At 36.3% G+C, this 18,888-nt stretch overlaps 1 protein-coding gene across 4 annotated transcripts; it reads right to left on the bottom strand.

Annotated features, from left to right (window-relative positions):
* Positions 1-1,425: 1,425 nt before the first annotated feature.
* On the bottom strand, positions 1,426-18,139 carry LOC112500330 (E3 ubiquitin ligase PARAQUAT TOLERANCE 3-like). Of its 4 annotated transcripts, none has more exons than XR_003067352.1 (13): positions 17,896-18,139; positions 17,621-17,705; positions 11,346-11,398; positions 11,190-11,271; positions 10,951-11,081; positions 7,304-7,474; positions 6,876-7,211; positions 6,588-6,628; positions 5,702-5,792; positions 5,416-5,626; positions 5,198-5,320; positions 3,442-4,211; positions 1,426-3,291 (listed from the first exon to the last, which is right to left on the bottom strand). XR_003067352.1 is itself a non-coding variant. In XM_025103795.1 (13 exons), the coding sequence occupies exons 1-13, from the start codon at positions 18,071-18,073 to the stop codon at positions 3,530-3,532; spliced, it is 2,100 nt and encodes a 699-aa protein (XP_024959563.1). In that variant the 5' UTR covers positions 18,074-18,139; the 3' UTR covers positions 1,426-3,529. The 4 variants fall into 4 exon arrangements, 3 of the variants coding, with proteins under 3 accessions (XP_024959563.1, XP_024959560.1, XP_024959562.1); XM_025103795.1 differs by having other exon boundaries at positions 1,426-4,211; positions 5,416-5,509; positions 5,594-5,626; XM_025103792.1 differs by having other exon boundaries at positions 1,426-4,211.
* Positions 18,140-18,888: the final 749 nt, after the last annotated feature.

The raw sequence follows: 18,888 nt of genomic DNA, 5'->3' as shown, positions 1-18,888 counted from the left end.
ATAGATAACTCAAAAAAACAACTGCTAAGAGAATGTTTGTGCCCACATTATCTACCTCATTTTCTAACAAGTCAAATAAATCCATAAGTACAAAAGCATCCCCAGCCAGGCCCTCCCATAAAATGGATAAGAAGATGACCTGTTAGGTATCCAACCTAGTAGCATTGCACATATCCGTCTGCTCAGTGACTAACATTGACCTTTCGTGTTATGATTTGTGGTCCATTCTCAATAGCCATTGTAACAACACTGACCTTTTGTGACACTTTGGGGCCTTAAACCTAAACTACGAATCATGTGGCAATGTGCAGACCTAGTCCCATTTGTTTAGTAACTCTTTATGATCAAAAACTTAAGCACTGCCCATAAACTCAGCTCCCATCTGTATCCAAAGAAGGTAATGGGTCAGAACTCATGTCAAATACAACTATAAAAATAGATAGAGAGTCATCATACTTACACACTTTGATCAATTACTACCTGAACAAACAGATTTATCAATCACATTACATTCCCTCAAACATATCATGGACATTCCTTTGTGATTGAGTTATTACACTTGGATAGCCATTTACTTGTTCCTAGACCAGAAATATTCTGCATTTGTTGTTAGTGGTTTACTTGCATTTGGACCTAGGGGATCATCTGTGGTTGGGTCTCGGAAAGTTTGAACACGTACATGTGGCTCAATGATTCATGCTACTATCTATATGGCACAATAATGATGTAACTACACTAGTTAAATTAACACAAAATAGATAAAAAATTGACTCTAGTTTCTTACTTTTTCCAATTACATACACAAAACAAAACAATTTATCAATCATAAAAGAAACATTATTACTATTTTACTGCATTGGATTGCAGAAGTTACATAACTGCTAAGTAACTTCAAAAATTATAAGTACGCTATTTTGAAAACCCAATTTAAAAAAGTCCCGGCACAATCCTACGTGTAATAATCTGATTATGCTCTTTGACTCTATCTTTTGGTGAGCAGATCTAGGAACATAAATGATTTTTCTTTCGGTAAGATGAATTATCTCATCATCCTCACAAGTCCAATGTATTAAATACTATTTCTTTCAATATATTCTCATTGTTGATCATCACCATACCATAAGTAGAAACATGAGTTGGAAGGCCAAATTAGTATTTTCTTAGTCAATGGATGACAATTTAATGGAAAAGATGAGTCGATATGTTTGAGGGAGTAATGTGATTGGATATATCTCTCGTTTGTCTATAACTGAAAAAAGTGGAAGGGGTGTCATTGATTTGTTGAAGGAAAAAAGTGTGTTAGAATGTAAATACGATATATATTTACTTAGGCCCATTAAGCCCATGGGCCCTTAGGGTTTCTCTTTTGTCTAGGCTTTTTGTATATATATATATATATATATATATATCCTTGTATCCTTTCTTTGTAACACACAAGTTAAAAGCAATAATATAATCCCTAATATAATTCTTTACTTCGTCATCTTCGGATGTATTCTACTAGTGGTATACGTTAATGACATTGTATTTACTGGGAGTGATGAGACTGGGATCAAGAAGCTAAAAGATTTCCTTGCGTCTCAGTTTCGAACAAAGGACCTAGGTCCTTTAAAATACTTCTTGGGAATTGAAGTATCTTGTACTCAGAAAGGGATATGTTTGTCTCAACGGAAATATTGTTTGGATATATTGAATGACTTTGGAATGATTGAAACAAAACCTTGTGAGGCCCCAATGATCCACATACGAAATTGAAAGCGGACGATGGAGATCTACTTGAGGATCCAAAAAAGTATAGGAGAATTGTGGGAAAGCTAAACTACCTGACGATTACATATCCTGACATCAAGTTTCCAGTGAGTGTAGTAAGTCGGTTTATGTCATCTCTGAGAACTCCACACTGGGATGCTATTAGGTATATACTGAAGTACCTGTAGGGTGCTCCTGGTCTTGGTATCCTTTATCAAAATCACGGTCATCATGTCAGAGAAGGGTTCATAGATGCCGACTATAATGGGGATCCTACTACTAGGCAGTCTACGACAAGCTATTGTGTGTTGGTTGGAGGGAATCTAGTTTCATGGAAAAGAAAGAAACAAAATGTCATTTCCTGGTCAAGTGTTGAAGCTGAATACAGGGCTATGGCCCAAACCACTTGCGAGCTGATATGGTTGCGTAATCTGCTAGGTGAAATTGGGTTTGCTCAATCTAAACCAATGAGCCTATATTGTGATAATGAGGCGGCTATCCACATTGCAAACAATCCGGTGTTTCATGAAAGAACAAAACACATTGAGGTTGACTGCCATTTCACTCGTGAAAAGCTAGAGGATGGAATCATCTCTACTCCCTTTATTCGAACAGGAAGACAACTTGCTAATGTCTTTACAAAAGCATTACCTGGTTCGCGAATCTCTTTTATTTGTAACAAGCTAGGCATGATTAACATCTATGCTCCAGCTTGAGGGAGAGTATTAGAATGTAAATGCGATATATATTTACTTAGGCCCATTAAGCCCATGGGCTCTTAGGGTTTCTCTTTTTTCTAGGTTTTCTGTCTATATATATCCTTGTATCATTTCTTTGTAACACACAAGTTAAAAGCAATAATATAATCCCTAATTTCAAAGTGATTGCTAAATCTTATTGTTTTGTTCGGGTAAGTAATCATCAAATGTGTGAAAATACAATCACGTTATCATCTAATTTGCCAACACGATTTCACAATGAAACAACCCTACCTTGTCTCCCCCTCCCACCCGACATGGGGAAAAGAAGAATTAGAAAGAAAAAAGGCCAAGAATCTTAAAAAAACATCTACAAGATCTTACAACCGACTATGATTTGGCAAGACGATACCTTTCCTAGCTGTAGCTTTTAGCTTTGAGGATCTAGAGTCTTTCTTAAGCTTAAACTGGAAAAATAGCAAAAAAAACAAGCATTATAACTTTAAGTTAAAACATACCTCAGTCAGCTTCAATGACCCTGTCAGAATGTTCAAGCAGTCAAGAAGCCAAACCCTATGTAAAATATCCAGTCTCTTCTGGACAATATTTTTGCTCTTCTACAGTTCGTGTTAAGGACACAAAGAGGGTTACTTCAACAGTTCTGTCAGCATGTTTGATCAGCCCGCATAAGCAACCAACCCCCACGTTAATCTATCCAGATTCCGTGGCTACACTTTTTCGCTCATCCACACTTCTTGGTTAAGATATGAAGAGACATTAGTTAGCAAAACTAAAGAAAGCTAATCATGACTTAAAAGTCCAAGAACTGATGACTCTTTTAGATCTGTATCAATAAAGCAAAACAAGTCAGATACCAACAGATCTATATATGGTTTAGAAAGTTGTATTTGATGCCAACTCCATTTCCTAGATAGTTGTATATAAGATTATAAACTACTTTAAGAACTTAAACCAGGTTGATACAAAAACCTACTTGCAATGGAAAATGTACCAGGTAGATCGGCTAAGTCGACATGGTCCAGCTTCGTTTACATGTTTACCTTGGACGCATTCTTGTCGTTTTAGTGCCTCCTTTTCTTTCCTTTGTGATGATCGCCTTCCGTGCAGTCCTCATCTGAAACTTTGACCATCTTCCATCTGTCCCCATAGAACTTGTCAGCAAGGGGCTTTGTTCTCTCCCTAGGTTCCCTGAAAATAGGTCCAGGGTTGACGTCTTTCCACCGCTTTTTCTGATCTCCAGAAGAAGATGAGTGTTCTGCACCAGATGGGTAACTGTTACGTTTATGTTTAAAATCCACACTTGACTCAACCTTCCTTTTAACACCCCTTTCTTCTTGGATATGATGGCGGCTCCAAGTAGAACCACTGCCTGACTGCTCCCTTCTCTCATGATGCCTTGTCGAGTTTCTATAATGCTTCTTATGCCTAGCTTCATCATATCTATCATTATTATTCTGCACATTGGCAACTCCCAGAATTGATCTATCTGTATGATATGACCTCGCGTGTTTTCCAGCATTTGGCGAATGAGAATGCTTTTCATGTCTTTCTTTAATCGATTCAACCTTTTGGTTTAGATGTTTGTCACAGTGATGTTCCCTTTGCATCTTCCATTCATGGCTTTCCTCAGAGTTGCTTGGAGTCTTCCCCCATTCTCTATGGGGTTTATACTCCACTGATCTATGTAGTTCATCAACACGACGGCGTTTGTAGCAGACATCATCTTCATCAAAAGAACGCTCTCTGGCAAAAGTAAGAGTTGGAGCAAATCAAGAACTAGAGACAAGAAGTCAGAACAAGGCGGTGACAAGAAAGAAGGAAGAGCAGGTCAGAACTTGTGAAAGTATATCAACCAGCCAAAATATCGAATGAAGAAGTTAATATGGTCAATAAATGGCAGCAATATATGAAAAAGGAAGTCTTATGATGATCAGAAGCCACACTACAGAGAAGCCTGTCAACAAACCCTGGACTTCAGAAACTAAGCAGATCATACACAAGTTCCATGGAGTAATGAAGTTCATATTACAACCTACAAGCCAAATCAATTCAAAGATTTATGATGAAAAGAATTATCATTAGAAGGTGCAATTTTGTAGTGAAAACATATAAGGCTTGCATGTGATATATATATATATGTATATATATATATATATGTATATGTAGAGAGAGAGAAAGAGAGAGAATAAGGAGGATGGAGAAGAAATGATATCAGCGACTTTCTATTTCTAAGAAAATAGAAAGCCCATGCAAAAGCTCACACATGCAACACATAGCATAGGTTGGGCAGCAAATAACAGTACCTATACGTTAACAAATCAAAATCCTTCAGTGTCAAGAATGAAACAACGAGTTTGAACAGAATGAACTTCCAAGTCTATTAAACAATCAACGCCAAACAAATTGAATAAATAAAATCTGAAAAAGGCTACTTTTGGCAACATCAAGCTACAGTTTGCAGTCCACAAAATGAGTGTAAGGCCTTCACCTACTCAAGACATAAGGGATGGCTTATGCCTTATGTAATGACCACAACTTGTCTATTTTTTTCATTTCCTGCATGCATGCATGTAGTCTTCTAACAAACCCATCTAATGGACAACTACCATACCATTTTATTTTTGGCAACAAGTAATTAACCATATAACCACCATATTGATTTATCAATTAACAGATCCATTAGTACACTTGATCCTGGCATTCTGCTTGGTATGAGGAAAACCGAATACCTCCTTTCATCTGAAAAGTTTCTTCTGTTATCACCAAGCCAAGGCTCCAAAATTTCTGAATGGGTTAAAGGTTGTTCAGATCTAGTTTCGAAAGGAGCTTCCAGACTTCCCATCATAGTTCCACTGCAAGTTTGTTTGCAGTTCGAATAAGATAAAAAAAGAAGTATAACAGGGACGAAAGAACAATAAGAAAAGTGACAACAAGATACCGAGCATACCTAGGGACAGGTAAGCTGCTATATGTAGATGGAAGGTAATGTGGAACTCTATAAGGTGTAATAGGAACCATACTTCCACCAAAAGGCACCAACCCTGGGTTTCCATACATAGTCATGTAAGGGTTGATGGGGGGAAAGGCAGCACCACTCCAATAGGGTGTGGAATAGCATGGCATACCTCCTTGAAACATAGGATTTCCTGAAAATCCACCTAAAATAATGTGATCATCAATACGTCTTGTCATCTTGACACAACTTAAAACTCATGCAAGTAATCAACATGTACCTGCATGAGACATAGGATGTCTGTTTGGAGCAATAGGGCAGTCTCTTATTAAATGATCTGGAGAACCACACATGTAACAAGTACGGTCCACCTAATATCAACATGGTAAAAGGTTGCATCAGATAAAGAAAAAGCAGTGTTATGCATGCCTCTATAGCATGCAAAAAAAAAAAAATTCTAATGCCATTTCCATGTTGTGATGTTGCTTGGCCAAGTAAACTTTGTGATATATACATACACAAATGATTTATTAACCTAGCATCTCTTGTGCCAAGTGTTCAAAATTTTGACATGATGTGCCCTATATCAAGAATTGGCATATAAACACTGTGACATCAATTATTACACATCAAGGATGTTCCAACAAGTACTTCTATGTATCCATTAGCCAACGACAATTAGTTGGTGAAAAAAGCATCCAAAATAGACTAGGCAACCTACAACAGAAAAACCAACAGAATAATAAGCATCATATGTGCATGTGGCTTCCTCGTTCAATTACTTTCTTTAACTAAAAGGAAGGCCACGTCAGTATCATGCGGTTTCATATTCCAATTCTGATACTAAACTTGTAAAGAGCTAATATAACTAGTCAGATATTGTGTTGCAAATTTTCATTTTGCACCCATCCTAATGCTCTTTCTGCCTCTTTTCCTAATAGGCAAATGAAAATCCATAGTCCTTATGCGTTCTCAATTATAATTATCATCCTGAACAAAGCCGTAGGCAGCCCAAGCCATGTAAGAACAGTATGGCAACTTGGGCAAATGAATTATAAATCTAAGAACCCAACAGTAATCAATTCAAGCCTAGAAATAATTAATAAGCAGGCACATGATTATTACTTGTATATAAAAAACCAAGCATCATCTAGGAATGGAATTACCTTTCTGTTTGTACTGTCAAATCTGAACCTTTGATCTCCACCTGAAAAGAGAAAGAATGGAAGAAAATAATGTCTCTCATGATATAAGATCAATGATATGATGCAGATAGCACAAGAGATAATGAGATTCATAGGCAGGTTGATGCTGGGGTTGTACCTTCAGGATCAACCCAGAATTGAAGTGAAGCAAATTAATTAGCAAGAGGAATTAATAGAGGTGAAGGAAACTAATTAACAGTTAACAACTGATTGCTTTAAAATTGTAAGCACACAGAATATGTTAAATACCTTGAACAGGCATGTGAGCTTGGGGCATATTTAGAGGCTGATTTATATCTCGAGAGTTTGCAGCAAGTGCCAAATCTTCAGGTCTATCTCTATCTCTATCACTATGTTTTACTTTAAGCAAAGAAGTTGACTTCAGATGACCAATTGCATTTGAGTTACGGTCTTCTGAACCCTCCAAAAAAGAATTCTTCATGTTCATAGAATCGTCCGCAGATTCTGCCATCTCTTGATTTGATCCTTTCTTCATTGCTGATGTAGAAGTAAACAAGTCTTTTTTCCTTTTATTGATGGGGGGAGCAGAAGGAATATCTTTCCCCTGAATACCGGATTCTCCATCTGTATTTAAGTTTTGTTGAACATGCATCAGTGCGAATTATGTTATCTATCTCTGTTTGTATAAAACATCAGCTAATGATCAAAATTCGCACCTGGGACATATTTTTGCAAATCATTTTCTGGAGCAGTAGCAAGAAGCTGAGATTCTAAAAAATGTTTGATAGCTTGCCTAAGACATAAGTTTGGTAGCAAGTCCTTTACTCTGGATTTGGTAGAAGAACACCAAGGACAGCTTCCCTGCACTACAAGTGCTTCATGAATGCCTGTTCATCCAGAAAACACATATCAGATATGGATGCTAGAGATACTATCCATCCAAATAAATTCATTTATACATTCTATTAAAGAACAAACACATCATAAATCTTCAATTGATTGTTACATCCCAAGTACTTGAATGTGACAAGAGGAATCAAGGTACACCTTTTAAGGCATGAACAAATCATGATTTCCATAAGAACATAAATTTATGGGCATGAACAAATCATGATTTCCATGAGAACGTAAATTTATGGGCATGAACTAATCATGATTCCCATGAGAACATAAATTTACTTACTTTGAAACTGAAAAGTGACATACATGTGTATATCCTAAAATGCATGCACATAATTGACAAAAGTCCGCTCCATACAACTGAACTAAGACACTAGTCAATTGCAAACCTCATGAATTTCAATAAATGTACCATTAGCTTTCCAACATGTATATATATCAAACCTAACTGCAAATGTTTCAAGTAACCAAGTAGTTGCATGAGCATGACAAACAACCCATAATCTCGCAATCAATACTCTCTTCCTGCTATGCCTTGCACAATCACCACTGATCAGCCTCAATGACCCTTAAACCTGCTGTCCTTGGTTAAATCCGAAGGCGCTCTCATACTCTCACCTAAAAGGTAGGCTAGAATTACCTTCATCAATAGAAGTTCCAGTTATTACTCAAGGTCTCGATTGCACCTCTAAAACTAGTCAAACAGTAAACAAGGAGCCAAAATAGGAAAGAATTAGAAGTATGTCCTTGTGAGATTAATGTGCACTCTGTAGTCTGAATATTAACCAGACAACCAATTAAGCAGAGTCATTGGAAAGAGCAAAAGAAAAAAAAAGTGAGTGATGGATAAAACAAGTTACCTTCTATGGACATTTGCAACACTGTACCCAAAGAGGGCAAATAAATCATGAAACCCCCCCCCCCTCCAAATATCCCTCTTTCCAATTATGGAAATCTATCAACAACAAAGTTTCTATGCATTCTTAGTGACTAAATTGCATGCTACTGTTAGCTAAAATCCCAAATCGTTGTAGGTCAATCATTGTCTAATCTTATGAACAGCAGAATTCAGCAATCATCTGCAAACTTTAATAAATCCAAAGAAAGCAAGACCTAACTCCATATTTTGATATAAAAAATTCAAACCTTGACTTTCAACCTTACAAAATGGATTTACATTAAGGGGTCAAGGAACTTTCCTCTTGGCCTATGTCCTTATATAGCACCCTCTGCACAAATGCCACCCAAACAGTTCTTATCAGCTGAAAAAAAGTGATTCTTAAGGGATAGGGCCTCGGACGATAGACCAAGACAATGTGGATCTCATATCAGCAAGACAAACTGATGTTTATTGAGCTCATGTCAGCCTCTACTGAAGGAGTACCTCTATGAATGCACCAACAATCAACTAAGAGCCTCTTCACATCAGCAGAAAGTAAAGCAGATACCACCTCCAGAGATAATTGCAACAAGTGGCAGAAGAAATAAACAGCAACACAAATGCAGAAGTTTCAAGTTAAAACACTAAGATATGGTTATGAAGCAGACTCACATGACCCTCCGTCGTTTTAAGATACAAATGCTGTAAACAAGATAACCAGAACAAGAAAAAAGGGGTAGAGAAAACAGCTGTGCAAACATGCTTGTTTTCCACAATATGGAAGCCACCGACCACCTAGTCTTTGGAAGCTCTCCGTAACACCCAATATTCAGCTATCACTTGTGTTAACGGAGAATGTCCCCAGCCCACATGGAGCTAACTCCGCAAATAGGAAACATGTGTAGCAGACTTGCAATATTCCTGAGCTACAACTAATTCGTCTTCATACTTGAGAACCCAAGGATTCTACAGGGCATACAAATCCCAATAACACCAAGCAAAAACCAGCAACCTTGGACCATTAATCACTACCCTTGTATGAAAAACCAGGAGCTCTAGGTGACAGACTTTTTGTAGCAAAAAGAGAGGATCAATAAATAAATGATCAGAAGAGCAACCAAGTGTAGCATTTTTCAGAGGATATCGTAATCTAAAGTCTCTATAACTAAGCATGATGAAACCTTACAACCCTTCAAGCTTCAGCGAATTGATTCACAGCCACATATGCCCAAAACCACATCTCAAGTACAAAGAGCATTATGTGCAAATGGGACTTGAACACAAATGGAAACTCCGGAATACCATTACAGGAACTGAGGAAGCAAGCAAGAAGAAAGAATAAATAGCATCACTAAAGAAACAGGAAGTCAGGCTCTTCCCTGCCAGAATTGAACAAAGAAGAATGGATGAAAAATTATGCATGCTGATTACTAAATGTTGGTGCAAGTGTAAAAGTTCTTATAAAACTAACAAAAGTTGCACTTTACACCCTCAAGTTTTGAGACTGACAAAGAAGCCTCTAAGATATGTAACAAGCTAAGGAAGAATGTTGTAGCCTTGTAGACTTATAAGTGTATATTAACCATCAAGCTAGGGTTACATCATTTGTTTGAAACTTAGGATTTTGCCTTCAGACACATGCCAACCAATAGAGATTCTTCAAGGTTTTTGATCATCAAAGATCATTTAGAAGATTTTACTTTTTTTTATGTTTTCCAAGTGTTTTCAAGTGATCAAAATATTTAAGGAGAATTGAATTCAAATAATAATATTTTTGACATTTTGAAATAATTAAAATTCTATTTTTAATCAAAATTTCAAATCTTCATTATTTATTGAAAGGTCAAAGGACCTTTGTCGCATAATGTGGACATTGCAGGGACACATTGCAGTTGTCCGCAGGCCAATGTAAGGGATACTTCCTACGGTAATGGTCATGCATTTAATGAAATTTCTATTTAGGCTTGCATGGACATTTTCTGCAATGATTTTTTTCAAATTCCTACCTTGTTTTTTAGTGGTATCAAATCTTTGACGTTAATATTCACCGGCAACAACAAACAAGAATCATTAAAAGCATTTGATACTCTCTAAAGATTACTTCAAGTTTGTATTTCACAAATTAGAAGTGATCATTTGTTGCAGTGTGCACTTTGTACATTGATCATTGGCTCAATTATTTATTGTCTATAGCAACAATAGAAAAGGTTGTTGCAGCGAACTTGTATCCAGAATCAAAAAGACTTTTAGTGGACTCAAAACTCTTAGGATTTTTAAGGAATAGATGTCAGTGACAGGGTCCCAAACCACTATAAGTTGGGTGTTGCATCTCTTTCCCTATTAAATTTTTGTATTAATTGTATAATCAAGTTGAAAACTTGAACTTCTGTCACAACCTATTCACCCCATGCCTCTAGGTTGTCCAACACTTGAAATTTGAATCTAATGGTAATCTGAATTTCCATGACAAGGTTCATCTGGTTCATATTTATTGGCATGTCCAGTGTGTGAGAGAAAGAGAGCTTCTATTACGGCGGACGGACTTGCTAGTTGCTATATAACATAAACGATCAAAGGTCTTACATTTTTCACAAAAACTACGTTGGCAGCATGGTATCATCACAGCCTCCTTGAAATACGTGTTGCAAAGAGAGCATCTTAATTCTGGTGGCAAACCAGCACTTAGCAGATCCATAGAATTTGAATTAGCCACACTTTGAGGTCAGTCATGATGAAAAGAAACAAAAAGAAAGTTAGCCAGATCGCATGAAACATCATAATCATGAAAAACATAAAGAAAGCAGGTAGGACAGTTTTTTTACTTTTCCAACTTTATTTGTTTGTTAGAATCTGGTTCTAGCTTCTCCTCTAGAACTATCTTATCTGGTTTATTCGGATCCAAACCTACATCGACAATGAAGTATTCCACAATCAGAACCACCAAATAGAACTCAAGTTTGCATCAAATATTATCCCACCTTTTTTAATGTCATCACAAAGCTCACTCGCTTCAAGCCTTTGATATCTTAACCTGGAAAAAAGAAGAGAGTATCAAATGCAAATCCAAGATAGAAATACAAAGATGGAAAAATCACCAATAAATAGAGCGCATAAAATAATGGTAACGGAAACATGGAATGTGAGAAAAAAGAGCAGTACAAAATTGAATTAAATATGAGAAAAAAGAGCTGGGATTTAAAGCTCAACTGGCACAGAACAAAAACCTATTTGTTAAAGGAAAGTAAAAGTAAATTGCTATGTTTGAATTAAATAGAACACTATTGCATAACAAACGTAAGTTCATCAGTAAATTAACTCCGTGTCACCAACAAAAGGCCAAAGTTGTCAGTGAATAAGCAGTTCACATTTGGATCCAATAGTATTTTTTTTCCTTTTTTTGGAAAGGTGGTGGCACTCCTGGAGGATCAAAGAGTTGTCAAGAATAAGAAAGTAAAACCTTTCCTGTGAGCAGAACAAAATTGAATGTTCAATTTAGATGTCCCTTTCGTTCTCATAAGCCTTCCTTACCCAATTTAACATGTATCCTAGCGCACACTGCCATGCATGTAGGCATCCAGATTAATCAACTTCTATATCTCCTACAATCAAGAGAATCACAAAGAAACATACAGCGAATATGACATTTATTTACATCCTAAACACCCCAGAGCGCCCAAATGAGATATGGAAGCAAGCAAATGAATATAGAGTCTAGACAACTTTGCCTTGTTGTCATTACTATATGCACAAAAAATCCATCCATTATAACTGCTGATGGATCAGAAAAGATTGTTACAATATGCAATCAATACATATTGATTCATGTATTGGGCACCAATTGCATATATATTCTCAATAACATGCATGTAATCTAAGGAAACTACGAACGCCTACTTTAATCAATTCAACCCTCCCATCTTATGATCTCATCTAGAGCTTTTGGTGGCGATACTTTTTTCCTTCATAAAAACTAGTTGTGTACCCATGGAATGCAGCGGGATATAAATTTTTAATGTAAACCAATGATGGAAAATTAATGTTATTACTGTTAAAAATGAAAACCGAATTTTATGTTTGAACGTAAATGACTAAATATGCTAAATTGTTTTCCCTAGCTGGAAAAAAGTGTGTGAGAAAAAGAAAGCTAGCCCGAAAAGGTTTAACAATTATAAAAAAGGACAAGTGAGAAAAACCAGAAGAGTGAGGCTAGAACAAACTAAGAAAAGAAAACCATGCAAGGGAAAACTAAGTTGCACCGAAGAAACATAAGCCATGTAAGACAATGAGACATCTCCTAGTCTAACTTAGGATATCTCCTGGCTTCAGACCCTACCCCCTACCCCCTACCCACTATCTCTCGAGTGCCCTTCCTTGTTCCTCCTACTTAGCCTAGCTACATCCTCCATGTAGCATCCCCTAGTCTGCTACCTTGATCTTGCGTTTCAACGAACTCCTATAAGAGGTCATGTCCTTATAAATGCTCAAGGCTTCCATGTTTATCCTCATATGCTCATCCCACATCCTCCTCGGCCAACCCCTTCTCCTCGGCCCACCCCTTCTCCTCGCCCCCGCGACCGTAATGGTTTCTATCCCCCTCACCAGAGCTTCCAAGAAAGAACACCCTATGAGTTGATGTTCTCTCCTAATGGTATCCTTTGTCGTGAGCCTAATATATCGAAGATTAGTACTCTTCAGCAAGAGAGAACAATGCAAGACATGCCTTATCAAAGAGGCTACAGAAACCTAATGACTACAGGAGTCTATGAGCATGAGTTATTTGCTATTAATGAGTATTATGGAAAGCATTTAGAATATTTAACTTAATTGTCTATGGAGATGATTTCTCAATAGCTATTAGAAAGATATTAAGAAAATTTAATATATGAAAATTGTAACCCAATTATCTTAGAAGTTCTAACTTTATAGAATACTAGCTAGCTGAAAAAGTTATTGGCTGCATCATATATAGGGCAGTAATTTCTTATTGTAAAAGTAATTTGATACTATTAAATTTTGTGATAACTGTTTGGAGCATCTTTTCCTATCATCTTTCTTCTTCATATTGCATATATAATAGATCCCTATGTTACCATGCATACTCTACCAATCTGCTGCAGAAAGAATAATGTTGTTTTTTTAAGAAAGCAACCTTTTGTTTATGTATAAGACAGTACGAAACCACTCCTTGTGACCCTTGACGCATCACTTATTTGATATAAGGGTCTTCTCAAGAGCTTTACATGCAATGTTGCTTTTAACTTACTCATCCTCTTAAGAGCTTTTATCATTTGCCAAGAAAATTCTCAAACATTTCCATTATATTCTTCTACAAAATGACAATCTATTACTGAAAATCTAGAATAGATAGGTGCAAATTAAGGGTTAGCTGTGAAAGAAAGTGCCCGGCAGAATAGGCTAGGATTAGTCTGGACCTAGCCTGATATCCTAATTCGGCTACCTCTCCCACTCATCAAGGCAGAACATTAGAAAGGCAAACTAGCCAAGAGAGACCGGGGGCAATATTGGAACAAAAACTATATGCATAACTTATTTTCTTAACATGCTTATCATAATTATTATGGTGAGTTTTCACATATATTTCCAAATATTAGATGGTCCTCTGCTGGAAGAAACGCTAATGGTATTTTACATCATCTTTCTATAAGGGGGCAGGGTGCAATTACTCCAAATTCCAATTTCAACCGTGTGAGATTTCGATCGTATCAGGATAGATTCATATATCAAATTTTACTTGCAATCTTCATATACTCCTGCCCAAAATATGTGGTCAACTTTCTCTTTGGGATGCCCACAAATAAGTGTCTAGTTTCTAGAGTTCACAGCTATTAGAACTGCTTATACCTTTCTACCGTTGCTTAAAAGAAGATAACAACGCAATTTCGAAACGTGTGCAAAGGGAACGCATTTACCTCTCTTTGCTCTTCTCTTAATCTCAATAATAAGATTACACATTCTTATGGAAATGTAGTTCAAAACAGTTTCTGTGTTTAGTAGACAAAAGGCAAGAATGGAAGGTCAAAGTTTTTTACAGTCTTTCACTTTCACTTCCTAGTAAGCATGCCAAGTGAAAGCCATTTATTTCGGGAGAACAAACAGTTTTTCATCCAACTGTGGCCACATCTAAGTTGAACTATCTTATATCATAATATTTACATGTTACAATTAGAAGCTCAGGAAGCTTTGCGTTTGGTACATGGGACTGGACTGGACAGGACAGAACAAAACCCATTATCCCACGTTTGGCATGGGACAGGGACTGGATGGGAAAAAAAGGGCTTTTTGTCCCACCAAAATAGGTGGAACAAGATGGGACAAGAATGGGACAGAACTAAAAAGTTGCCAATCTACCCTCATTTGATATAACCCTAATATGGTATTCGTCTTGTCCAATCCAGTCCATTCATGCCCCCTTGTGTTGTCGTCTGCATACGAAACGATACCTAAAGAAACAAGTTTTAACACATAAACCAATTTCTAGATGGACAAGGATATCTAACCCTAAACGGCTACTACAGAAGTAGGCCTGGTTTCAGAACTTTAGTTCCCTACAAAAATATTAAGATAATTCCTTAGCAATTTGATTTACGTAAAAAAGGCGTTATTTCTCCTTACAACATCACTTTGACTTCCTTAGTTTCCAGATAAAGAAGAAAATGCAAGAAAGATACAAGGTCAGTTAACATCATCAAATCCAATCAATCGCTATTTTCAATTACATATGTAAAAGGTGCTAAAGTTAATTTCACCTAGTTCGTTGCTATAGCTTCAATCTATCAGTAGATGTTCATTTAGTTGTTCGTATGCGTTTCATGGTTGTCGGCTTTGTCAGTATGGAATTTGGTTTCATGATACACTTCCTCAAATCATAGGTATGAGGCATCCATATATGCATGTGTGTGCATAGATACATATAGTTTATCTGTACTTTTGGTCTCGTAAAGCAGTAAAAAGACTTAAGTTGGCAATGCAACAGCCTTTTTTTCACAGGTAATAGCATCAAAACAATTAAGATTTAAAAAAATCTTGCATTATTTATCCCATACCCCTAAATTCAAATACGCTCACACCATTCTGCCCCCATCCCCCATTTTTCCCTCTTCTAACAGAATGACCTCATGCCTATGTCATAGATTCACTGTATGTTGCACTCCTAATGCAGATTCAGTTATACAACTCGGTGGATGCCAATTAGCACTTTGAGGTGTGGGGGGAAGTAGGATCTGTGATCATGCAATTTCGGTTCATTATATGGTGGTGTATTGGTTGAGGATAATAAACATCATTTTCTATCAGTTATATGATGAATTATACCCCATCTGTCCTGCAAGAACTAAGATGTTTGACTTTACACATGAATTCATAGTAGTTTACTGTACCTGAATGAAAAGAAAGTAAAAACGCCATGCCAAATCCAAATTCATTAGCAAATATTTTGAACCAAAAGGAATCACTATAAGTTGAAATAAATGCTACGGGAGCATACAGGTAATTTGACTTGGAAACTTCCCAAGAAAAGGAAATGTTGTAATTCTTGTGCCCATGAACTAGAAAGAAAATATTGCATTTCTGTGGGAAAAAGGTAACCTTGTTATTTAAACATGTAATATTACCTATATAAGTCAGTGATAGAACTTTGTTATGCAACTAGAGCTAATTTAAGAATTATGTTCAAGTTAAAACCCAAACCAGTCAAAAGTTGTAGGAAAGAGATGGAACGTTCAACTCATGAAACCACAAAATTAAAGAAATGAATGTGAAGGTCGGTAGTTAGCTTTATCTCCCCTCCCCCCTTCCCTCTCCCCTTCCTCCCCTCTCTCTGTCTCTCTTGTTTCTTCCCTCTTCCTACACATATATTCTGCCAAACTCCCATTGGAACCCTTAAAATTTCTCTGAAGAAGACCATATTGAAGAAGCAACTCATGATGATTGAAAGTGACTAATAATGATTAGAAGCCCTGATCAAGTTACCAGTTCCTCATCCGCATCAGAATTAGACATACACTACTTTGAGTGGATTCATCAAGCACCTTCGTGCACTTATTGATCCTTGCTCCATGGGGGTACCACCAACTCCAGTAACAATGCTTTCTACCAACCCGCTGATATCTTAGACTCGCATGTCTTGTTCTCAATGTACCACAGATATTTATCTCCAGGTTCAATGTTTTGTTATCAAAACCCACCAAAAGAACCATATTTTACATCCAAACTAACCTACAGTACAAGCTTCCAAAGTTGAAAAGATACAATAATATATGCACAAGTCCCATTAGTGTATGAACATAATGCCTTTCGGTCCATGCCACCTAGTTCGAGCATTTGCTCACTCCACGTGCAATCTATTTCAGCAATCCATTAACACTACTACTTGTAACATTTACATAGTGAATGACCATTTTAGGACATACTAGGCTTGTTTGGTTTGGTAATGACCATTATGAGTTTAGGACGGATGAGATATAAGTATATGGTTCGACCAACATGTACGAGAGTGGTAAGAGATCTGGAGGGCAATAAAAAGTTAAAAGATAAGTTGCATGAAAATGGGTAAATGACATATGTACCAATTCCGAGTTAAAGAAAGCATTACCCAAATGAACCACAATTTATTTTAGCATATATGCATATTGAAACCTACTAGAAACAAAACAAACAAAGACATCAATTGCAATGCTTAGTTGCATCAAAATTATCTAATAAGCCAGATCACATTGCATCATGTGCGCACAAAAAACTTGCCAATGTCGCATTGATTAGGGTTCACTAACCTTCTTAACCACATTTGCTCAAACTACATGACTGAAAGGATTATATATTATAGACCTTTAAATCTCATCTATATACATCTACAAAGATGGTGGTTCTCCCATATAAATTATGAATTCGGCTGGTTTACTCTGCCAAGTTTTTTATGAGTTTTTTTTTTTTTTTTGTCAGCATTAGGAGATTCAAATCTATTGCCACTGACATTGATATGAAGAAATTCTAAGAGATTAGCCTTATGATTTCTCACTGCTTTACGAAGTTCTACTGTTGTGAAAAGTCAAACGTATCCTAGAAGGTTCCTTTAGTGATTAACACCAGCACGTCAAACCAATAACTCCCTGCTGATGCACCAACTACTTTCAGAAATAAAACCATGACAACTCATCAAGCAATGTCAGTTTCATCTAAATGTACGGTTCATTGTGTGCATCAAAAGAAATCACTAGAAGAATTGAATAGAACTTACATAGCTGCAGGGGCTGGTTCAACGGGCACCCTCTTTACGATCACGCTTGAACAACTAGGTATCTCGAATCTGTCGTCATTATACTCTAGTAACCCAAAATGGGAAAACAAGAAACAAAGAAAATCAAAAAAGCATATCCAATTACGGTGCATAAAACACATACATAGCGTATCAACTCAATTAGACTATAGGAAAACAATTTCTACAAAAAGATATCTAGTAGCTTCCAGTTCAGCAGAATGGAAACAGAAACACAGAGAGAAACAAGATTTTACCTTGACCAGTGATTGCATCAGAGAAGACGAGATCGAAGTCTTTCTGGGAGACGTTGTTTAGCTTTTTCTGGCACATAATTTTCTTCCTAAGTTCTCCCACCGATATATAGGGCTTATCACCATCGATTTCGAGGGTGTCGAAGTTGACGGAACTTCTGAATTTGAATCGTATAGACATAATCAAGTTTGATTCCTACGATAGAAATGAAATCGAATTTGTTAAGAAATCATGCACGCCCCATGATTCAAACACAAATGCATGGAATTTGTCGTGAATTTGGGATTTTAGAGAGGAGTACGTGAAAAGGGGGGGGGGGAAGAAGAACTTACCAAGGCGAAAACGGGAATCAAATCGGAGAAAAGGAAGGGGAGGGTGCAAGTCACGTGTCATATATGTGACATGTGTATCTCGGGGGAAGCCGACCCCACCAACCATTATGTTTTTTTAAATCTAAAAAGATAAGGATTAATTTAATATCCGTTACAAAATATTTAATCTATTCAATGTAGTTTCAAATAGTTTTAATTTATACTATATTATAAAGCATTTTATACAAAAAAATTAAAAACCATTTTTATGCATAAAGGACTGTTTTATTGATGTATATTATTTAAAATTCAACATTACAAGTAAATTGTGTGTAAGTATAACTTATTAAAGCTTCATGCTTGAATTCGTGTAACTAACTACAGATAAACATAACCAAATAGAGAATAAACGTTTTATTTCAAATATAAAAAATCTAAAATATAATTAGGGTAACTATTGAACTCTAAAAAAATAAAAAAATGAAATAATATAATAAAGAAATACACAAAGAAACGAGAAAATTTAAATAGTTAGTTTGTTATCAATATCAATTTTTTGTTTTCAATTTTTTATGATATATCTTCATATTTATATTTTATTCAAAAATAAAAACATTATTGCTTTCCCATAATCACACCAAACGTATTATAACATCGACTGAGACAAAAAAAACGAAACAATAA

Source organism: Cynara cardunculus (assembly GCF_001531365.2).
Source record: "Cynara cardunculus var. scolymus isolate 2C chromosome LG 17, CcrdV1, whole genome shotgun sequence".
NCBI lineage: Eukaryota > Viridiplantae > Streptophyta > Magnoliopsida > Asterales > Asteraceae > Cynara > Cynara cardunculus.
Note: the sequence above shows the minus strand (reverse complement) of the source record. Positions and strands in the feature narration are given on the sequence as shown.